General features: G+C 44.8%; 1 protein-coding gene across 1 annotated transcript in view; it reads right to left on the bottom strand.

Annotated features, from left to right (window-relative positions):
• Positions 1-24,405, bottom strand: part of PRPH2 (peripherin 2) — a 31,007-nt gene that overhangs the window by 2,967 nt on the left and 3,635 nt on the right. Inside the window, exon 2 of the mRNA XM_084828910.1 lies at positions 13,536-13,782. Within this exon, the coding sequence (XP_084685036.1) occupies positions 13,536-13,782 (247 nt within the window). The remainder of the gene's footprint in view (positions 1-13,535; positions 13,783-24,405) is intronic.

A 24,405-nucleotide genomic window follows, 5' to 3' on the forward strand; every position in this document is an offset into this window, starting at 1 on the left:
CATTAGCGCTAATGTGCATTAGGTAATGTGAATTTGTGCAACTCTCCCCCAAAATGAAAAACATGACAAAATGCACAAATTCCCCCCAAATCCACATTTTCATGTTTTAGCCTATGGGGGAAAATGTGCATTTTTGGTCAGCATTTTTTCTTCTTCATATTTTTGTATGACTAAATTTGTGTACAATTCTGAAAAGTAAAAAAAAAAAAAATGCTCTGCAAGTAAGAAAAATCTGGTCTGCTGTAGAATTTGTGGGTTGAATTCATAGAACTTCGAACTCATTTGAATCCGTTGTGGATTTCTCCGATATCCCTAAACCCGTTTAAGTAGCTAACATACCTATAACCCAATGAGGGAGCTGGAATTTCAACAGGGATTTGAAAGGAGTCTGTTTTCCAAGAGAAAGGACAAAATATCTATGACAGCTGAGAGAGAGAACAAGAGTTTGAAAGGAGTTGAGGAGGTGAGTGAAAAAGGAATATGAGTACTAAGCTGTTTAATAGTGCAATCCCATGTATGTCTACTCAGAAGTAAGTCTCATTGAGTTCAATGGTGATTACCCCCAGGTAAATGTGTGTACAATCGCAGGCTAATTGTCTAAGAACTGATTGTGGTGATATGGCTTATGGAAAGTCGTATCTTTTCAATAATTATTCACACTTCTAGAAAACAACACTCTGCTTCTTCTATTCTTCTGGAGTACAAGTACTCCCTGAATCTTGTTCAGGTCTGGCAGTTAAAGATGAGGGAAAATTAAGACCCTAGGAGCTGACTTCTATTAGAAAAGTACTACCCTTTCATTTAATTTGGAGATTACCTCTTCAGAGCATAATCCTATGAATATTTAGACAGAAAAAAAGTGGTATGACTTTTTTTCCGTCTAAACAAACATAGGATGGCACCCTTAGTGTCTCAACTCAGTTGCTTATCCTAGACCAGATATCCAGACTACTGATTGTAAAAGCTCAGAGTTCTCATTAAGGCAAGTGGTACACTATCAGCTTTTCACTAACCTTTTAAATGTAATAGATACTTAAAACATATACAAACACCCACTGTTTTTAAATGTAATCTATAACCTGATTTACTGACTGGAGTGAAAAATACAACATTTGAATTAACTGGCAGGAGGCAAACATTATAGACATAGGAAAATGTTTTATAAGGGTGGCCATGTGTCTTCTACAGAGGACAGTCCTCTGTTTGAAGGGCTGCCAGAGGGCTGTCCTCTATTTTGAAGGCATCCTCTATTTGAAGGACTGTCCCATCCATGTCCGGTTTAAAGATCAAGAACCATCAAAAGGAAGAGTTGGGCCTTGAAGATGCCCATCAGCAGCACCGGGACAGCAGACTGAGCAAGGCTGCTAGCTTCTGTTTGATTATTTTATTTTTATGTTGTAGTTTTAAACTTTTAAACTGTATTTTATCTATATTTTGTATTTTATCATTTTAATTGTTGTGTACTGCCCAGGGAGTTTTGGCTACTGGGCAGTATAAAAATGTAATAAATAAATAAGGCACACAGGTCACCTGGTCAGTTTCCCACACTATGGTGAGATGTACTGTATTGCTATTTAAATTATAATAATTTCTAAATTGCATCTATACATATATATATTAGCATTCCAAATTGTAAGCATATGGATGTCCTCTTTTTTGGTGATGCGTGTCCTCTTTTTTTGGCCATTCACAAGTGGTCACCTAAATACAACACAAAATGCAAGTATGACATGATTTAAAATGGCTGCTGGCCGCTCACAGCAGCCATTTTAAGTCCTTGTAAGCCTGAGAGAACTATGTCCCTCCTGCACATCCTGGCTGGCCTCTATCTGCCTCCTCTAATTATGTCATCTGGCTGGCTTTAAAGATGCCAGTTGTGTATTTCAGATGCAACAAGTGGCACCTGCAGCACAACCTTGCAGTGAATCCTTACCCCCTGAGGGGAGAGCGCCTTGTGGTGCTGTCCAGGTCTCTGAGGCAAAAGGGGTTTCAGGAGTGGGGAAAGAGCAAAGAACACCTTTTTCTCACACACACCCAGGCCTCCCCCTGCTTGCAGTAGAGGGCTGCCAGCTCTAAGTGTGAGCATTTTATAGCTAAATAGATGGGCGGGAGCACTCAGTTCATTTAAGAATGCTAAAAGCAAAAGGTGTCCTCCTTAATTTTCTTTCCTTCTGAAACAACTCCGCAGGCCAATTCTCTCCCTGCTGTCCATTTTCCCCCCACCTTCAAACTAACACCCAGTGTGGCCATATGTCCTCTTTTACAGAGGACAGTCCTCTGTTTGAAGGTGTCCTCTTATTTGAAGAGTTATCCAGAAGAGTTATTGAGTCTCATTTAAATAAAAAACTATGGAAAGGGAGGGAGAGCAGGATCCAGCAGAGGCTGGTGGCTCCGATGTCAGTGGGGCGGTGATTCCACTCCAGGTTTCAGTCAGAAATCTAAAGGAGCTATCCAAAGTGTGAAAGCATCAATACATGTAAATTAGCATATGCAAATTGCATGCAAATCTGTGTCCTCATCTTTTTTTTGTCGCTGCATAAGTGGCCACCATACCTAGGTGTAACCATACATAGACCCACAGTCTGCCCGATTTCTAATTTCTTTATACACACTAGCCCTGTGCAGGTGCTTAGCTTGCACACACAAGGGTTAAACATGTGGCGAGGTAAGGGCATACATGTAGGCCCCAACCCCAACATCCCCATATGCTTCACTTTTCCATAGATCTTCATGCATTTAGCTCTACGGTCTGCACGGCATTGTAAGTATGTTCGTTCAGCTGAACACGCTTACATACTCCCTGGATCAGAAACCCTACGGCAGGAAGGCCTGTGTGTTCAGCTACACATGCTTCCAACACTCCTGCAGGCCTTAGAGGGACCCACACATCTGGGGATGCTGAGGGTGTGACTTACATGCACTCCCCACCCCCCACCCCTTTTGGATCTCACACATACAGGCTGCATACGGCTACTCTCTCTTTCTCTCTCTGCCATCAATGTTACCTAGCAGCTCACAGTCCCTGTTGGGCCTTTGGAGAAGAGAGTTAAAAACTATTTTTCTCTTAATGTACAAACTTACTTCTGCATACCCAGGGAATCTTCCAAGTACCCAGAAACCAGTACCTTGTTTTTGGGTAGCCTCATTCTGGTTTCAAATGAACTTGAACACACTCCGGGAGAGAGCGGAGGACTGGAAGGCCTGGCGTGCTATGGTCCATGGGTCACGAAGAGTCGAACACGACTTAACGACTGAACAACAACAACAATTCTGGTTTCAAACTGATAGGCACTCAGCCACCTGAGTTCACTATCATAGTGTCCTGGCGGTTAAGAATGTTCTGAAAAAGCAAATGTGCAGTATTCTGCAAGACAAAACCAGCTATCAAAGATGAAAAAGGTAGACGAACTTAAAGTGGTTTCATGTATTAGCCTAACAGACTGAAAAAATAATGTTTGAGTTTGCTTCTGCTCTTTCTGATTTATTTTAGGGGTGAGTTAGCCCTTGACTCTAATTTGAGAATATGATCTGGAGGCCTCTATGTGCAAAAATGCCCCTGCCTAAATGACGGATGCAGTGCTCCTGGCATCTAAATCGAGTCACTAGGACTTGCTTGCACATGTTGCAACTCCAGCCATGCTAGTCTTATCATAAATGTATCTGTGTAGGTACTGTGGCGGTGACAACCTTCTTGAGCATGGGCTGCCCTCTTCCCATTGTGGGCTGTGACCTGAGCAGCCAGAAGTACAGAGCTGCCTATCTCTCTCCCCTTCCTCACACCCCGTCCACTCTCATCTAAAGGCTTGATCATGCCTATTTTGTGTAAACTTATATCATCTTCACTGATGATCTTCACCCTTATTTATGCATTTGTCCTCTAATCAGGGCAAATTCAGATATTCATATTTTTTTAGAGATTAACATGCAATAGCTGGAGGGAGTCAGTTTTGGAAACCCTTTTCTTTGAATGCTTATCTTCTTTTTTTCTAGCCTTTCTAGCGCTGAAGTACGCAGCCTGAAATTGTTCAGCCCCCTCCCCCAAACTCGTGAACATGATTCCCCACCACTGAAGTTCCCCACTACTGAAGTAACTTATCTTGTGCTACTCTCCTATCCAGTCTGGAAACTACTGTCCCTTGCTCAGCTGTTACAGTGGCCACTTACCCGTCGTCAAAAAGAAAAAGGAAATGAGACAAAAGAGGCACCAATTTGCATACAATATCCTAATTTATATCTGTGGTGGAAATTTAGAAATAACTGCTATAATTTAAATGGAAATGCTGTATACATATCAGCATACTAGGGAAGTGATCAAGGGCGCAATCCTATGGTCACTAGTCAGCAGCTAGACAGCTACAGGATAGGTTGGTTCCCTGAGAATTGACCTCCACTCCTTCCTGTGCTGCCCTGTAGCCAGCGTGGATCGGCCCTGCACGCCACGCTCATAAGAGCAGTGCAGAGCGGCAAAAACGGGGCATTCATGGGGTCAGGCTGGGGGAGGAAGGGCAGACATGCCATTCCGACGCTTCCTATGCATCGTCCAGCATCCACAACCACCACCACCCGCTTTGACTTCCCGCGGCTAGACAGCTGAAATCGCCTGTCTAGCCACGAATGCAGGGCAGCTGAAGTACGGAGGGGAAATCTCCTCTGTGCTGCTCCTGCCCTGCATTAGATGGGTGGTCACCTCCGAGTCCGGAGGCGGCCACCTATCCCGATAGGATTGCGCCCCAAGTGAGGTTATTTGGCTGTCCAGGTGCTAACTGCTGATGGACAACTTCAAGGCTTTTGCTCTCCCTTCTTATGGTTCTTTTACTATTATTCACTTAAACGACTTATATACCACTTGATAGCATAAGAAATACATACAATACAATATAAAAGCCAATATAAAATAATACATTACAAACATTACTGAAACAGTAAAACAGAGAAGTGCAATTACATGTCAAGGAAAGCAATTACATGTCAAGGAAAGTAAACAGGTGAGTCTTCAAGAGGCATCTAAAATTTGCCGCAGTCTGCCTCTTGGACCACATGTAGGAGAGTGTTCCAGAGGGTTCGTGCCACCACTGAGATGGTCCGCTTATATGCCATTGCCTGGCAACATACTGTTGGTCATGGGATGAGCAGTAAGGCCTCCTCAGAAGATCTCAGGGATTGACTGGGTCCTGAATCGTTTAGGGCTTTGTATGTCAACCACAAAACCTTGAACATGGTTTGGTTGCTAATAGGCCATCAGTGCAGTTCTTTTAACACATGCACGATGTGTGCATAGCTAGATGCTCCACTGACCATCCTAGTTGCTGCATTCTGCACTAGCTGCAGCTTTCAAACCAGTTGCAAGGGCAGTCCCACATAGAATGTATTGCAGTAATCTAATCATGAGGTTAGATTACTGTAAATTTATAAAAAAAATTAAGATTGTATCTTAAAATCAGACTTGGAATAGACAAAGAATATGAAGCAAAACGGTGGTTAAGCTGTTGAGGGAACTTTCTCAGAGTAAACAGAAATTACCATTTATTAGTGTGCATGTAACCACTAGGTCAGATGACCATTTACCTCTTGCTAGATGGTATTTTATAGACACAACTATTGGAGAAGAATGCTGCAGATGCAGAGAGTGCTGGTTTTGAGAAATGTGAGCCCAGTGTAGTGAGTTGAGGCACATCTGCTTTTATACTGTGCAACTGATCATAATTGTAAATGGTCAAGACTGTTCAACCGACTCTGGGAAGAAAATCTTCTTACTTCTTTCTGCTCTTTGCTGTCAGTTGTGCAGAAACCCATGGGGAGGTCTTCTACTTTATCCTGTTTGATTTCTGTTTTGTTTGCAGTCCTAGCTAAACATGTTTACACTCCCGCTGACTGTAGTTCAAATATGGTTGAAGGGTTCTCTGCTTTTCCTGGTCCAGTCTGAACAGGAAGCTCTTCTTCTCTTGCAGGAGCCTTCAAGATCTGTAGTCTGCCCCTCTTCACCAAGAGAAGGAGCTTCCTGGCAGAAAGCTTGACTGACACAATGAAGTATAGAAATTTATGCTGAAACATGGTTCTTTTTGTTTATCAGATCAAAGATAAAATCAGACCTCAAATCAAGTTAAAAGTGAAAGATCCCTTGATGATAACCTTTAAAAATATTTATCATCCAGCTGGATTAAGTTTTTTTTTTAATTTGGTTTTCAGCCAAAACTCAAATTAATTAAAAGTTGCAGTTAGAAACTGTCTTCAACTCCCTCACCAGCATTACATCACTATCCAAGTGTCACCGGTGGTAAAAAGACATCAGTAATGATACCTGGATGTCGTGTCTTGGACTTCAGAAAGTTAATAACAACCATTTTATTCCAATGAACTTTTCAGAAACTGGAAATTCTGTCCCAATCTTTGTGTGATTTATATTAGGAATTGTCTGGCCACCATGGATTGTTGTTTGATACTTTCCCACATTTTCAATTTGGAGAATTCTATCAATGTGACATCAGTTATGGATTTTCTGATTTGTAAGCCACCCTTTTAAAGAGATATTGGTGAGTAGCACATTTTCAAAAACAGTAATATCAATAAATGGTTTTATTGTCTTGACCATAATCATAATAGAACAAAGTAAACAGAACAGGATAAACAAGTAAATGAAATTCAAATACTTAAAAGCAAACAAAACTCCTTAAGGGAGTCTACGGAATGAATATCCATTTAGGTTTGTTGAAATTATTCTCCTGCAAGAGCAAATAAAGTAACTTTCCTGTAACTGACTACATGTTTGAGTTGAAACTTGATTTTCTGATAGATAGCAAAATGTGTGGGAAGCTGGAAAACAACCCACAGTTTGTTAACCATAGGTCACCTGGGAGGGAGTGGGAGCAAGCAAGAGAGCTGGCTTCCAACCACCTGCCTGCTTCCGATCTGGTTCTCCTTGATATCTGAACCTGGAACTCTGGGTTGTTGAGGGAGAAACAACCCAGAGTTATAACCCATGGTTTGTTCTTGGGCGCAACCCTATGCGCACTTACTTGGAAGTAATTCCCACTGAACTTGGTGCAACTTTCTTCTGAGTAAATATACATAGCACTGGGTTGTATAAACTCTTCTTCTGGGGCACATTCTAAGTGCTTCATCACATGGAGCTTTTATTCTGCGATTGAGATTGCTCTTTCTAGGAAGTTTGCCGGCATTTTACATGACGCCGTGATCCTGCCTGACCCTCTTGCACTAAATGTCCTTTGTTCCGTTTTTAAATAGATTGCAGATAATGAGCTATCAAATTACCCCATTTTGTTCCTCTTCAGTTTCCTCCATGAAAAGAATTAAAGTGGCAAGAAGACGAGCGAGATCAATGAAAGATAATGGCAGACTCAGATATGGGGAGAAGGGGCTGGGGGAAGGAGGAGCATGTAAAGGCAGTCAGTGGTGATCCTGCATTTAAAACAGAAGCAGAAAGCCCTGTTTTGAATGCAGGATTTTAGGCTGGTGTAGAAATGCCCTAAGACCCGAGAGCTTTCTCAGGTCACATTTTATCAAAATGGTAACATTTTATCGTATGGATCTTAAGTAAGTTAGCAAGCAAATTTAAAAATCCTTACAGGTGAAGAGCCATCACTCAGTCTCTCTTTAACTTCTGCTTTAGCAGATAGTGCTTTGAGATTAGATTTTTTTTAAAAAAGCTCTTCCCCAAATGTTGCTGTGTAGTTGTATATTTATTCAAAGGAGGAGATGCTGAGGACTGGGGCATTTCTGAGACATAACTATTCAAGGGACAAAATATGGGAAATTACTGTGGGATGCTAATCTCCTAAGGGTGCAATCTTATGCATTCCCAGGATCCTTCCAGCCAGCCATGCTGGCTGGGGCATGCTAGGGATTGTATGACTTTTTCTGTCTAAACATGCATCGGATTGCACCCTAAAACCCCAACACCAATTCTAATACAGTCTAAGCAGCTATACTGACTTCATGATGGTCTCTAGAGGAAGGAACTGCCCTAGGGCAGGAACTGCTGTGCTGTGTCATTGTGAACTCACTCTGTATACACAGGGGATCTCTGCACCTCAAGTTTGTTGCACCTTCATGGTTGCTCACTCACTGAATTGTGTGGGTCCATTACATGACATCGTCGTTGTCCAGTCATTATTCCACTATTTCCGCCTACCTATCCCATGTTTTCCTCAAATGGAAAAAAAAGGGTTTTTTTTCCAGACATGCACAAATGGAACGTCATGTCATCCCCCTGTATTTCTCCCCTAGCGTGAATGAAGTGCTGAGTGTGGTTGTTGGGGGTGTGGTCATGATGTCTTAGGTGGTGATGAAGGTCTGATGGGCGTTCAGCCTTCCCGCTGCTGTGCCATTTTGGCTCCTCACCATTTTCAGCCTGCCAGTTCAAAACAGAGTGGCAGAATGGCAGAGCAGCAGAGTGGCAGTGAGGGGGGGCGGCAGAGTAGAGGAGCGGCAGAGGGGCTGAGGGACAGGGACTGGCCAAAAGCAAGGAAGAGGGAGGCGGGGCTCGGGGAGATCGGTGAGGGGGCTGTCTGCATGTCAGTCCCCATGCACCAGTAATGTGCAAGGGGAGGGAAAGAGGCAGGAACCCAGGAGCCAGTATCGCTAACCTGGAGCGTATGTAATGCCTCTTCATGGAAACATAACACTATGGGAATGGCCATCTACAGAGAAGGAAGCGCGTGTGAAGGTGTAAAGTTTTTAGGGGTGGGTAGCCTGCCTGATAGGCGGGAGCGAGGGGGCATGTGTCCACCTGATGGAGGCAGTGGGGGGAGTGTTGGGGGCCAGAACATACTGAGGCTGGGCGGCAGGCGCTGGTGGAGCGCTAGGGGCAGGCCATGCCAGGTAAGGGGAACAAGGGAGAGATGTGTAGTATCTGTCCCTTGCTCCGGGCCTGTCCAGAGCCAAAGGATGGCTGGGGGAGGCGTGACCCCATCTTCTGGCCTTCGTTTGCTGCTCTGCAATGCCTGGTCTGTTACCCAGAAAACCTCCCTCATCCATGACACGATCCTGGACGAGGGTGCAGACCTGGCATGTATTACGGAGACCTGGCTGGCCGAGGCTGCTGCTCCAACCCTTGCAGCCATGTGTCCAGCTGGATTTTCGTATGCACAGCAGCCGAGGGCTGGGGATCGGGGAGGGGGAGTGGCTGTTATCTACCGAGAGTCCTTGATCTTCACCAGACCCCTCTCCGGGAGACCAAGGTTGCTGAGTGCATGTACTGGAGGTTGGGCCCGAAGGGCAGTCTGGGGATTCTGCTCGTGTACCATCCACCCTGCTGCACGACTGACTCCCTGGCCGAGGTACTTGAGGTGGTCTCTGATGTGCGTGTACAGTCCCCTAACTTACTGGTGTTGGGGGACTTCAACGTACATTCGGAGGCCATCCTCACAGGAGCACCTCGGGACTTCATGGAGACCATGGCCTCCTGGGAGCTGCACCATATTCTAACTGGGCCCACCCATGTAGCCGGTCATGCACTAGACCTTGTGTTTGTTTCTGGAGAAGCGGGGAGTGATCTGGAATTCGGGGGGTATATCCACCACCCCCTTGTCATGGTCAGATCACTATCTGGTGACGTTGGACTTCTTGGTTCCACAACCCCTCTGCAGGGGTGGAGGACCCATTAAAATGGTCTGCCCCAGGCGTCTTATGGATCCAAATGGATTCCTGAACGCGCTTGGGGATTCTCTGGGGCATGCCAACGGCCACTCGGTCGAGACCCTGGTGGGTGGCTGGAATGCCGCAATCACTGGGGCATTAGATCGGGTGGCTCCGAAACGCCCTCTCCCCCTGAACAGGGCTCGGACTGCACCATGGTTCAATCCGCGGTTACGAGCTCTGAAACAGGAGGTGAGACGGCTAGAGCGCCGGTGGCGGAAGTCTCGCTCCAAAGACGATCAGACACGGGCTAGAGCTGTATCTTCAGGCTATCACGTGGCGGTGAAGGCAGCAAAAAAGGAATATTATGCTGCCTCCATCGCGTCTGCAGAGTGCTGTCCCAGGAGTCTGTTCCAAGTGGTCCGGAGCCTGGTCGGTCCTGTGGCTCCGGAACCACTGGAGCATTCTAAGGCCTCCTGTGAGGCTTTGGCAAGGCACTTTGCAGATAAAATTGATCAGATTAGGTGTGTTACTCTGCACACTGTGGATACAGTTAGTGAGCAAGAGGCGGCCTGTGGCAAACCGGTTTTGTGGGATCGGTTCCAGCTTCTTCCTCCTGATGAAGTGGACAAGGTGCTTTCATCTGTAAGGCTGACCACCTGCTTACTTGATCCTTGCCCATCTTGGCTCATTATGAGCTGCAGAGAGAGACTGGGAGAGGGTATCAGGGTGGTGGTGAACGCCTCCCTTGAGGAGGGAGTGATGCCATCAGCCCTCAAGGAGGCAGTGATAAGACCGCTCTTAAAGAAGCCCTCCTTGGATCCTCAAGTTCTGAACAACTTTCGCCCAGTCTCAAATCTGCCATTTTTGGGCAAGGTGATTGAGCGGGTGGTGGCGGTGCAGAAGGCACACTTGGAAGAAACTGATTATCTAGACCCATTTCAGTCGGGCTTCAGGCCTGGGCATGGGACAGAAACGGCCTTGGTCGCCTTGGTGGATGATATGAGGAGGGCTCTGGATAGGGGTGAATGCTCCTTCCTTGTTCTCCTCGACCTCTCAGCGGCTTTTGATACCGTTGACCACGGTATCCTCCTGGACCGCCTGGAGGGGTTGGGCATTGGAGACACTGTATTGCGGTGGTTCCGGTCCTTCCTCTCCGGCAGGTACCAGAGGGTAGCACTGGGAGAGGAGGTTTCGGACCCGTGGCCACTTACTTGGGGGTGCCACAGGGTTCCATCCTCTCCCCGATGCTATTTAACATCTATGTGAAGCCGCTGGGGGCTATCATCAGGAGGTTTGGGGTGCAGTGTCATCAATATGCGGATGACACGCAGCTCTACCTCTCATTCAAATCTTCACCAAGGTTGGCCGTAGAATCCCTGTCCAAATGTCTGGAGACGGTGAGTGGCTGGATGGGGAGGAATAAGCTGAAGCTGAACCCTGACAAGACCGAGGTACTTTTGGTGGGAGACAAGAGGAGGCTGGGGGATGTTGACCTGGTGTTGAATGGGGTACGGCTACCCTTGAAAGACCAGGTCCGCAGCCTGGGGGTCATTTTGGACTCCCAGCTGTCCATGGAGGCTTAGGTGTCAGCTGTGAGCCGGACAGCGCTGTATCAACTCCATCTGATACGGCGGCTGCGCCCCTTCCTTCCCGACCATCTGCTCCCATCGGTAGTACATGCCCTGGTCTCCTCTCGTTTAGACTACTGTAATGCGCTCTATGTGGGGTTACCCTTGAAGACGGTTCGGAAGCTGCAGCTGGTACAGAACGCGGCGGCTCACCTGATTAAAGGCAGCCGCCGGCGAGATCACATCACTCCAGTGCTGAAGGAGTTGCACTGGTTACCAGTTGTTTTCCGGGCCAAATTCAAGGTGTTGGTTTTGACCTTTAAAACCCTATATGGTTCCGGACCAGCCTATCTTAAGGAGCGCCTCCAGCAGCACCAGACAGGCCTCGGCTTAACAAGATCAGCCTCGGATGGCCTTCTCTCTGTCCCATCAGCCAGGACAGCTAGACTGGTGGGGACGAGGGAGAGGGCCTTTTCTGTGGTGGCCCCCACTCTGTGGAACTCCCTCCCTAGGGAACTCCGTCATGCCCCCTCTTTAATGAGCTTCCGTCGTGCATTAAAAACGTGGTTGTTCAGGCAGGCATTTGGGGTGGGTTAGGGTATTTAAAAAAAAAAATTATGGTAGAATTTTATTGTTTTAAATTGTTTTATGGTGTGTTGTACATCGCCCAGAGTGGCTGGGTGACCAGCCAGATGGGCGATTAATAAATTTAATAAATAAATAAATAAACAAAATCAGTTGTGATCCTGCATTTAAAACAGAAGTGGAAAGCCCCATTTTAAATGCAGGATTTTAGGCTGGTGTAGAAATCCCCATAATGAAAGCAACATTGGAACATTTCTTGCAGTGTAACACCACTACTTTTAGAACTTTACTGATTCTATTACCGTTTTCCTCTAATTGTAACATCAAATGGTTGCATGCCTGTTCTTTGAAAGGAAAATGGGGCCACCCAAAAATAGGATAGTACATTCTACAAAGTTTAGTTTATAAATGAGAAGAAAACTATATATGCCCTGTGAACTTCCAAGATGTATGGAATGTTGAAGGTGTAGAGACTGTGGTTCCCGATTTCACGCTCTGGTATCAAACATGACTGGGCCCATGCCTATCACGCTGGAAGTGAAAAGAGGACATCCAAAAATAAGGTAGGAATTTCTGCATACTCAGGTGAATCCCCAGAGGCATGTTAAAGGAGTATCCAATCCTTCCCGCTTGCTAGCGGAACCCACCGCTAGTGCAACAGGAAGCTAGCAGCCAGGAACAAGCAGAAACGCGCATTTCTGAAATCAGCGGAGGTCAGTGGAGCTTGCAGAAAGAAGCTCTGCTGACCTGTCTTGATCCAGCAACAAGCATTTCCCCTTGTTTCCAGGGTTTCTTTTTCAGCTGCTAGCTTTCTGTTGTATGAGCGGTGGGTCTCACTGGTGCAGCAAGCTGAGTGCAAGTGCAGTATCTGTACTGGATACTGCCCAATGTTTATAATTTTTTTAGGTAATTAAAAAAAACTCAGAAAATGGTGGAGGGGGTTGGTCTGCTTGAGCCTTTAGCAAGTTATAATATCCTGGAGGTGGGGATTAAGGCCAAAGGAATGTGCACTGTGGCATTAGAAATCTCACTTCCTTTCCCACGTTCCAGAAAGTTCCTCCCCACTGCCATTATGCAGCAATGAAGTGCCCAAGTTTGTCACTGACAGCAAGTCCAAAGCGCAAGCCCCTGAGCACTTTATATCATCAATGGGGGAAGTTGGAGGAGCGGGGGGTGGGGAGATGTCCTTTTTCCTTTTCTTCCTCCTAAAAGACCCAGTGTGGTGTAGTAGTTAAGAGTGTTGGACTTGGAGACAGGAGGCCTGGTTTCTAGTCCCCACTCAGCCATGAAGCTCATTGGGTGACTTTGGGCCAGTCACTGACTCTCAGCCTAACCTACCTCACAGGGTTGTTGTGAGGATAAAACAGAGAGGAGGACCATGTAAGCTGCCTTGGATTCCTTGCAAGAGGAAAAAAGGTGGGATATCAATGTAATAGAATCATAGAATAGTAGGGTTGGAAGGGGGCTATAAGACCATCGAGTCCAACCCCCTGTTCAGTGCAGGAATCCAAGCCAGAGCATCCCAGAGCATATAAATAAATAATTTACTTCCCCAAACCCACAAGCCCTGAACAACTACACTCCAAGGCTCCTGTTGCAAACTGGCTGGAGCCCTGACAGGAACACTCCTGTTCTCAGAGGCAGGGGTAGGAGATATACTGCAACATCTTGTTGCTCGTCCTCACTTCTTCCTTATAATTACCAGTTCTTACACTTCTGTGTAAAGGGCACGCCTTTCACTGTGGTTCTGAAAAAGAGAGAGGGACAGCCACACTCGTGTGTTACCTCAAAAAGCCAGACAAAGAGGACGACGATCCCCATGGAGCTCATCATGCCACTGTAGTAGTTAAACAGAGCCTCCCTGCAGCCACGGTTCCATAGATTGAGCTCTTCTGTTTGATAGTCATAGCTGTAGTGCGCTGAGTTATTCGAGACCTGGTACTGGATGCATGGTCGTGGGGAGCTGGGATTGCAGCAGCTGAAGGGGACGCCATCTACCAAATATCTGCCATCCACGTTGCTTTGAATGCGACTGTAAACACACAAAGCACAGTGAGCTATAAACATAAGGATTCTGGTTATATAAACAGAAGTACAACCACTGGGAGAAATGGATCAAAAAATCTCCAGCCTTCCTGTTCCTGTTCACTGTCTAATCAGGCTTTTCAGACCGAATGATGTCCATGTATGATAGATATTTAATTACATGACACACCTACACTGGTGCTCTAGCAGGATTGACCCGGAATAGCCCCTTACTTTCTTACTCACTACTAATGCAAATACCCACTTCACCAGTAAGCATGAAATGAAAGGGTGGCAAAATCCCTTTCTTTAACTGCCCAAATTGTAAAAATGCTAAAGAGGAATTAATCTGTGTTGAATAGAGCTGAAACATTTAATCAGTCAGTTTAATCATCAGCTTTTACAGGTGTAATTGATGAAAAGAATGCACCAATTTACCATGCAGTAGATTTTTTAAAAATATAAGTAGTTATAAAAAGTGGTAAATGGGAAAACCATCTTAGAAGAGGCATCCCTGCATCTCTCTCACATGGGAGTGAAGGCCTCTTCTAAGCTTAAGCCTGCCTGCTACATCACATGCATGCATCATCTTAAACCAAAGTATACTTTTTTGCTTCAGAACCTGTTTTTAAACTCATATACACATGTAATGGTTTATTAAATTGATGAAAACCTGAGGCTTAGATTTAGAGAAGTGTTGTCAAAAGGTGACTCCCCCCACCCCAAGCCTCTTGAGGGTCAGGGAATCTGAATGGAGTGGGCTATGACATGAGGGACTGAGGAGGAAAGGGGGATTGCCGAAAATCAGGCAAAGGCACCTTCCACGAGCAGGAAGAGATATGCACACTTACCTGGGAGTAAGCCCCATTGAACTCAGTGGGGGCTTCTGAGAAGACTGTAAATGATAACAAAAAGAGGACCCTTGGCTTCTCAAGGAGAGAAGTGTTGACTCTTTGATAATCTCAAAGTAACTAGCTGTATAACAACTCTCCCATGGTTTGTATTACATTTCAAGTGGGTGGAGTTGAGTGCAAGTGATTGACAGAATGCACTATCTGTGAATGACCCTAGGTGTTGAGGTGTGATTAAAACAATTCAGCATTTAACTCATGCAAACAAAACCAGGATGTGGTTGAAATGGTGGCGTACTCATGGGTGAAACAAACACCGACAACTGTACCATCTCTTGAATCAAAATGACACCAACTACTGATTATCCATTTATAGTAATGTTTTGTCCAGCTTAAACCTTACACAGTTTTATCTATCAGCGTACATATGGTTATCCTATTTTGTCCACACAAGAACCCTATGGGATAGTTGCTGAAGGTCACCCAGTTAGTTTAATGGCTGAACAGGGCAATGAACCCAAGTCTCCACAGTCAAATGGAGACTGCACTACAACTTATATCGATTTTATACTGGTTTAACTGTAAAGGTTTCTCCTAAAGAGCCACAGTTTGGTAACAGTACTGAGAATTCTCTGCTTGAGTTCACTAGCTCTCCTCACAGGACACTTTTAAAAACATTAACATCCCACTACAAATGGTGCTCAAGGTTGTTGTTGTTGTTCAGTCGTTCAGTCGTGTCCGACTCTTCGTGACCCCATGGACCATAGCACGCCAGGCCTTCCTGTCCTGCGCTCTCTCCCGGAGCGTGCTCAAGTTCATATTCATTGCATCCGTGATGCTATCTAGCCATCTCATCCTCTGCCGTCCCCTTCTCCTTTTGCCTTCAGTCTTTCCCAGCATCAGGGTCTTTTCCAGGGAGTTTTCTCTTCGCATTAGGTGGCCAAAATACTGGAGCTTCAGCTTCATTATCTGTCCTTCCAATGAGCACTCAGGGTTGATTTCCTTTAGGATGGACTGATTTGACCTCCTTGCAGTCCAAGGGACTCGTAAGAGTCTTCTCCAGCACCACAGTTCGAAAGCATCAATTCTTCGGCGCTCAGCCTTCCTTATAGTCCAGCTCTCACAGCCATACATTACTACTGGGAAAACCATAGCTTTGATTAGACGGACCTTTGTCGGCAAGGTGATGTCTCTGCTTCTTACTATGCTGTCTAGGTTGGCCATAGCTTTCCTCCCAAGGAGCAAGCGTCTTTTAATTTCATGGCTACAGTCACCGTCTGCGGTGATCTTGGAGCCCAAGAAAGTAAAATCTGTCACTGCTTCCATTTCTTCCCCTTCTATATGCCAGGAAGTGATAGGGCCAGATGACATGATCTTAGTTTTTTTAATGTTGAGTTTCAAACCAGCTTTTGCACTCTCCTCTTTCACCCTCAACAAGAGGCTCTTGAGATCCTCTTCGCTTTCTGCCATTAGGGTGGTATCGTCTGCATATCGGAGGTTGTTGATAATTCTCCCGGCAATCTTAATTCCGACCTGTGATTCATCCAACCCGGCATTTCTCATGATGTACTCTGCATATAAGTTAAATAAGCAGGGTGACAATATGCAGCCTTGTCGTACTCCTTTCCCAATTTGGAACCAATCGGTTGTTCCATCTCTGGTTCTTACTGTTGCTTCTTGACCCTCGTACAGGTTTCTCAGGAGACAGGTAAGGTGGTCTGGTACTCCCATCACTTTAAGAATTTGCCACAGTTTGTTGTGATCCACACAATCAAAGGCTTTAGCGTAGTCAATGAAGCAGAAATAGACGTTTTTCTGGAATTCTCTTGCTTTCTCCATGATGCAGCGAATGTTGGCGATTTGATCTCTAGTTCCTCTGCCTCTTCTAAACCCAGCTTGTACTTCCGGTAGTTCTCGGTTCGCATACTGCTGAAGCCTAGCTTGTAGGATTTTGAGCATCACCTTGCTGGCATGTGAAATGAGCGCAATGGTGCGGTAGTTTGAACACTCTTTGGCGTTGCCCTTCTTTGGAATTGGAATGTAAACTGACCTTTTCCAGTCTTGTGGCCACTGTTGAGTGTTCCAGATTTGTTGGCATATTGAATGCAGCACTTTAACAGCATCATCTTTTAGGATTTTAAATAGCTCGGCTGGAATACTGTCATCTCCGCTAGCTTTGTTGTTACTAATGCTTCCTAAGGCCCACTTGACTTCACTCTCTAGGATGTCCGGCTCAAGTTCAGTGACCGCACTATCATGGCTATCAGGGACATTCAGATCTTTCCTGTATAGTTCTTCTGTGTATTCTTGCCACCTCTTCTTAATCTCATCTGCTTCTGTTAGGTCCCTGCCTTCTTTGTCCTTGATCATGCCCGTCTTTGCACAAAACGTTCCCTTGAGATCTCCAATTTTCTTGAAGAGATCTCTAGTCTTTCCCATTCTGTTGTTTTCCTCGATTTCTTTGCATTGTTCATTTAAGAAGGCCTTCTTGTCTCTCCTTGCTATTCTCTGGAACTCTGCATTCAGTTGGGTATATCTTCCCCTTTCTCCCTTGCTTTTCGCTTCCCTTCTTTCGTGAGCTACTTGTAAAGCCTCATCAGACAGCCACTTGGCTTTCTTGCATTTCTTTTTCTTTGGGACGGATTTCGTTGCTGCCTCCTGAACAATGTTACGGACCTCCGTCCATAGTTCCTCAGGCACTCTGTCTATCAGGTCTAATCCCTGAAATCTATTCCTCACCTCCACTGTATATTCATCAGGGATATGATTTAGGTCATACCTGAACGGTTTAGTGGTTTTCCCGACGTTCTTCAATTTAAGCCGAAATTTTGCAAGAAACAGCTCATGATCTGAGCCACAGTCAGCTCCAGGTCTTGTTTTTACTGACTGTATGGAGCTTCTCCATCTTTGGCTGCAAAGGACATAATCAATCTGATTTCGATATTGACCATCTGGTGACGTCCATGTGTAGAGTCGCCTCTTGTGCTGTTGGAAAAGAGTGTTTGCTATGATCAGCGTGTTCTCTTGGCAAAACTCTATTAGCTTTTGTCCTGCTTCATTTTGTACACCAAGGCCATGCCTGCCTGTTATCCCGGTGATTTCTTGACTTCCTACTTTAGCATTCCAATCCCCTATGATGAAGAGGACATCTTTTTTTGGTGTTAGTTCTAGAAGGTGTTGTAGGTCTTCATAGAACCGATCAACCTCAGCTTCTTCGGCCTCAGTGGTTGGGGCATAGACTTGAATTACTGTGATGTTGAATGTTTTGCCTTGGATTCGTACTGAGATCATTCTATCATTTTTAAGATTGTACCCCAGTACTGCTTTTCCCACCCTTTTGTTGACTATGAGTGCTACTCCATTTCTTCTAAGGGATTCTTGCCCACAATAGTAGATATGATGGTCACCTGAATTAAATTCGCCCATGCCTGTCCATTTTAGTTCGCTGATTCCCAAGATGCCAATGTTCAATCTTGCTATCTCATGTTTGACCACCTCCAGCTTACCTTGATTCATTGATCTGACATTCCAGGTTCCTAAACAATATTGTTCTTTACAGCATCAGATTTTCTTTTCACCGCCAGACACATCCACAGCTGAGTGTCCTTTCGGGTTTGGCCCAGCCGCTTCACTCTTTCTGGCGCTACTTGGAAATACCCTCTGCTCTTCCCCAGTAGCATATTGGACACCTTCCGACCTGAGGGGCTCATCTTCCGGCGTCATCTCTTTTAGCCTTGTGATACGTTCCATGGGGTTTTCTTGGCAAGAATACTGGAGTGGGTTGCCATTTCCTTCTCCAGTGGACCACATTTTGTCAGAACCCTCTGCCATGACCTGTCCGTCTTGGGTGGCCCTGCACGGCATAGCTTATGGCTTCACTGAGTTACGCAAGCCCCTTCGCCACAACAAGGTACTTAAGGTGCTCAAGGTACTTAACAACAATAAAATACAAATTACATTCAAAACATAAAAGTAAATCAAAACACATCAATACAATTAAGAAATAAATTTATTTCAGCAACTGACAAACTAGACTGGATTATAGGCGAAAAGCCCACTTGGATGAGAGCCCACTTTGCCTGCTGGTGGAAGGACATCAGAGATGGAACTAGCCAGGTCTCCCTTGGCAGATAGCTTCAGAGCCTGGGTTTAGCCACCAAGAAGGCCCTCTCTCGCATTCCTACCAAATGTGCCTCCAATTATGATGGAACAGAGAGAAAGGTCTCTCTGAATCATCTTAAAACCTGGGGAGGCTCTGCCTGTGGAAAGGCAATGACTGTTAAACCAGTCTGTACAGTAGATTAATTCTTAGTTCAGTACCTTGTCACTATACTATACTGGCTATTATTACTAATGGGGGATTGGACCCAATGGTCTTATAGGCCCCTTCCAACCCTGCTATTCTATGACTAGTACAATTTAATATTTGTTACTCAGTGGCTCCCAGGGCATATTCCATAAAAAATGGAGAAGCAAGTATCTACAGGAGAGATTTAATGGCTCCAGAAATTGTGTTACAGTAATCTATTGCCTGGAGTTCTGAACATTTATAAGTATGTGTGTTGCGGAATGATGAGGAAGCAGAGGAGTTCTTAGGCTTTATATACTTTTGATATCTTGTTCCATGACCGGTACTGCTAAGTGTCAAACCAATGGGTTCTATCATGATACAAAATAAGTAACATAATACAAATACATAGTGAGAGGCAGATAGATATAAATTAGAATTTGGGAACCACTCAAAAGATGCAATCCTAGACATGCTTACTAGCGAGTAAGTCCCATTGAACACAGTGGGACCGACTTCTAAGAAAAAGCGCATAGGATTGCTGTGTACATGTCCCTGCTTACCAGGGACAGTCTCTTTTCTGCTACCTGTCACTGGTAAATCACTGTCACATTTGACTTTTGCAGAGTGCCTTAAGATTTTGTTAGTATGACTTGTTACAAGTTGTCTTTCTTCAAATTTGCCCCATTCCCTGGGTTTCTTCCAGGGTGGGAGATGCATCATGTCTCTAGTGCACATGTATGCAAAACTGCACACGCATGAACAGTAAGGCTTCTGGGAATGCGCAGCCTGCCATTTGATATACTAAAGCCAGCGAGGTTAATTCTGCACCACTGATAACGTTATTACAGGACAAGTGACTTTTTAAAGGATATATTTAATCTACACAAACACTCTCTTGGATTTTAAAATCAGCAGACAGTCTCCTGCAGCATACATTAATACAGCACAAAGCAGATAGAGCCTCTAGCAATGCGTTCTGTAGGGTTTGGCCAGTAATCCTGACTATGATAATATAAGCATGTCCCTCTTTTCAACTGTGAAATGCTGGAGGATATTCATACATGGCCTCATTTTATGTGAGGATGGTTCTGAATCTATTTATAATTCCTGAAGCATTGCACACTAACAGCCTAGTCTGACCTCCGTTCTTGAAAACTGAAAGTCTCCCATTAATTTCAGTATGATGAGCTGAATCAGGCTTGTAAGACAATTCTTAAATATATGCTGCGCTTTTTAGATCGATTTTTGATTTCACAAATAAAACTGGGCAATGATCTCAACCTCTTTGGTCAGCCTTCTCCAACCTGGTGCCCTCTAGATGTGTTGGACTACAACTTCCAGCATCTCCTAGCCTTGTAGGCTCTCATCTGGAGGGCGCCAGGTTGGGGAAGGCTGTTCTAGGTAGTGGATATATTTTTAAAGGGTCCACTTTCTAACTTGAATGTGGATCTTCTTATTTTCCAAACTGTGTTAAACATAAGTCCAATTCTTTCATTAGAATGCTAAGAGGAGACTATATGGAACTCCCAGCGAACTCTCATTGAGGCGCAGAAGAGCTCATTATCATCTTTGCAGCACCATTGCTATTGTTGTTGTTGTTCAGTCGTTCAGTCGTGTCCGACTCTTCGTGACCCCATGGACCATAGCACGCCAGGCCTTCCTGTCCTGCGCTCTCTCCCGGAGCGTGCTCAAGTTCATATTCATTGCATCCGTGATGCTATCTAGCCATCTCATCCTCTGCCGTCCCCTTCTCCTTTTGCCTTCAGTCTTTCCCAGCATCAGGGTCTTTTCCAGGGAGTTTTCTCTTCGCATTAGGTGGCCAAAATATTGGAGCTTCAGCTTCATTATCTGTCCTTCCAACGAGCACTCAGGGTTGATTTCCTTTAGGATGGACTGATTTGACCTCCTTGCAGTCCAGGGGACTCGTAAGAGTCTTCTCCAGCACCACAGTTCGAAAGCATCAATTCTTCGGCGCTCAGCCTTCCTTATAGTCCAGCTCTCACAGCCATACATTACTACTGGGAAAACCATAGCTTTGATTAGACGGACCTTTGTCGGCAAGGTGATGTCTCTGCTTCTTACTATGCTGTCTAGGTTGGCCATAGCTTTCCTCCCAAGGAGCAAGCGTCTTTTAATTTCATGGCTACAGTCACCGTCTGCGGTGATCTTGGAGCCCAAGAAAGTAAAATCTGTCACTGCTTCCATTTCTTCCCCTTCTATATGCCAGGAAGTGATGGGGCCAGATGCCATGATCTTAGTTTTTTTAATGTTGAGTTTCAAACCAGCTTTTGCACTCTCCTCTTTCACCCTCAACAAGAGGCTCTTGAGATCCTCTTCGCTTTCTGCCATTAGGGTGGTATCGTCTGCATATCGGAGGTTGTTGATAATTCTCCCGGCAATCTTAATTCCGACCTGTGATTCATCCAACCCGGCATTTCTCATGATGTACTCTGCATATAAGTTAAATAAGCAGGGTGACAATATGCAGCCTTGTCGTACTCCTTTCCCAATTTGGAACCAATCGGTTGTTCCATCTCTGGTTCTTACTGTTGCTTCTTGACCCTCGTACAGGTTTCTCAGGAGACAGGTAAGGTGGTCTGGTACTCCCATCACTTTAAGAATTTGCCACAGTTTGTTGTGATCCACACAATCAAAGGCTTTAGCGTAGTCAATGAAGCAGAAATAGACGTTTTTCTGGAATTCTCTTGCTTTCTCCATGATGCAGCGAATGTTGGCGATTTGATCTCTAGTTCCTCTGCCTCTTCGAAACCCAGCTTGTACTTCCGGTAGTTCTCGGTTCGCATACTGCTGAAGCCTAGCTTGTAGGATTTTGAGCATCACCTTGCTGGCATGTGAAATGAGCGCAATGGTGCGGTAGTTTGAACACTCTTTGGCGTTGCCCTTCTTTGGAATTGGAATGTAAACTGACCTTTTCCAGTCTTGTGGCCACTGTTGAGTGTTCCAGATTTGTTGGCATATTGAATGCAGCACTTTAACAGCATCATCTTTTAGGATTTTAAATAGCTCGGCTGGAATACTGTCATCTCCGCTAGCTTTGTTGTTACTAATGCTTCCTAAGGCCCACTTGACTTCACTCTCTAGGATGTCTGGCTCAAGTTCAGTGACCGCACTATCATGGCTATCAGGGACATTCAGATCTTTCCTGTATAGTTCTTCTGTGTATTCTTGCCACCTCTTCTTAATCTCATCTGCTTCTGTTAGGTCCCTGCCTTCTTTGTCCTTGATCATGCCCGTCTTTGCACAAAACGTTCCCTTGAGATCTCCAATTTTCTTGAAGAGATCTCTAGTCTTTCCCATTCTGTTGTTTTCCTCGATTTCTTTGCATTGTTCATTTAAGAAGGCCTTCTTGTCTCTCCTTGCTATTCTCTGGAACTCTGCATTCAGTTGGGTATATCTTCCCCTTTCTCCTTTGCTTTTCACTTCCCTTCTTTCGTGAGCTACTTGTAAAGCCTCATCAGACAGCCACTTGGCTTTCTTGCATTTCTTTTTCTTTGGGACGGATTTCGTTGCTGCCTCCTGAACAATGTTACGGACCTCCGTCCATAGTTCCTCAGGCACTCTGTCTATCAGGTCTAATCCCTGAAATCTATTCCTCACCTCCACTGTATATTCATCAGGGATATGATTTAGGTCATACCTGAACGGTTTAGTGGTTTTCCCGACGTTCTTCAATTTAAGCCGAAATTTTGCAAGAAGCAGCTCATGATCTGAGCCACAGTCAGCTCCAGGTCTTGTTTTTACTGACTGTATGGAGCTTCTCCATCTTTGGCTGCAAAGGACATAATCAATCTGATTTCGATATTGACCATCTGGTGACGTCCATGTGTAGAGTCGCCTCTTGTGCTGTTGGAAAAGAGTGTTTGCTATGATCAGCGTGTTCTCTTGGCAAAACTCTATTAGCTTTTGTCCTGCTTCATTTTGTACACCAAGGCCATGCCTGCCTGTTATCCCGGTGATTTCTTGACTTCCTACTTTAGCATTCCAATCCCCTATGATGAAAAGGACATCTTTTTTTGGTGTTAGTTCTAGAAGGTGTTGTAGGTCTTCATAGAACCGATCAACCTCAGCTTCTTCGGCCTCAGTGGTTGGGGCATAGACTTGAATTACTGTGATGTTGAATGTTTTGCCTTGGATTCGTACTGAGATCATTCTATCATTTTTAAGATTGTACCCCAGTACTGCTTTTCCCACCCTTTTGTTGACTATGAGTGCTACTCCATTTCTTCTAAGGGATTCTTGCCTACAATAGTAGATATGATGGTCACCTGAATTAAATTCGCCCATGCCTGTCCATTTTAGTTCGCTGATTCCCAAGATGTCGATGTTCAATCTTGCCATCTCATGTTTGACCACCTCCAGCTTACCTTGATTCATTGATCTGACATTCCAGGTTCCTAAACAATATTGTTCTTTACAGCATCGGATTTTCTTTTCACCCCCAGACACATCCACAGCTGAGTGTCCTTTCGGGTTTGGCCCAGCCGCTTCACTCTTTCTGGCGCTACTTGGAAATACCCTCTGCTCTTCCCCAGTAGCATATTGGACACCTTCCGACCTGAGGGGCTCATCTTCCGGCGTCATCTCTTTTAGCCTTGTGATACGTTCCATGGGGTTTTCTTGGCAAGAATACTGGAGTGGGTTGCCATTTCCTTCTCCAGTGGACCACATTTTGTCAGAACTCTCTGCCATGACCTGTCCGTCTTGGGTGGCCCTGCACGGCATAGCTTATGGCTTCACTGAGTTACGCAAGACCCTTCGCCACAACAAGGCAGTGATCCATGAAGGGGACCATTGCTATAGGAGTGTGTTTTACCAGACCAAACACTAGGCCTAATGATGCCCAGTTACTGGGCATTCAATATTTTTGAGTACACCCATGCTTTTAAACACAGCATAATCTTGTTTTTCCCCTCACGTATTGCTGTTCTGCAGTGGATGGATTAAGATCAAGCTCACAGATCTTCGGATAATGCTAGCAGGGTGAACATCTCATTAAGTTTTCTCAGATAGTTATGTATATCAAAACATGGTTCTTCAGCTAAAACTGTTCCCGTACATTCCACAAATAGAAATCTGACACAACATCAGAGTGCAAAAATCTCATTATACCAGCACAACTTTCATTATTATAACTGGCTGTTACAAGATTGCAAAATTCTGGCTGAAACCACCACAACCAAAGAACCAGTTTAAGAACCTCCAAAGCAAAGTGCCAAAAAGTAAGCAAAGCGATCATATGGTATTCTGAAAGTAATATTTCACATTATGTTTTCATTAACACAATTAGTATACAATTACACCTATTTAAATATAGTTATTGAAAAGAAGTTGCTCAGCCATTTGTTTTAATGTAAGTTTCTATAATTAATATAAATGTATTTAAAATATCTAGTTCAGCTTATGCACTGCAGTCCTGCCACTTATATATATAGTTAGGGCCTAATCCAAAGAAGATCAGTCATGATTA

This window comes from Heloderma suspectum, chromosome 1, assembly GCF_057233095.1.
Source record: "Heloderma suspectum isolate Gila_16-S chromosome 1, 16-S_ref, whole genome shotgun sequence".
NCBI classification, from domain to species: Eukaryota; Metazoa; Chordata; class Lepidosauria; order Squamata; family Helodermatidae; genus Heloderma; species Heloderma suspectum.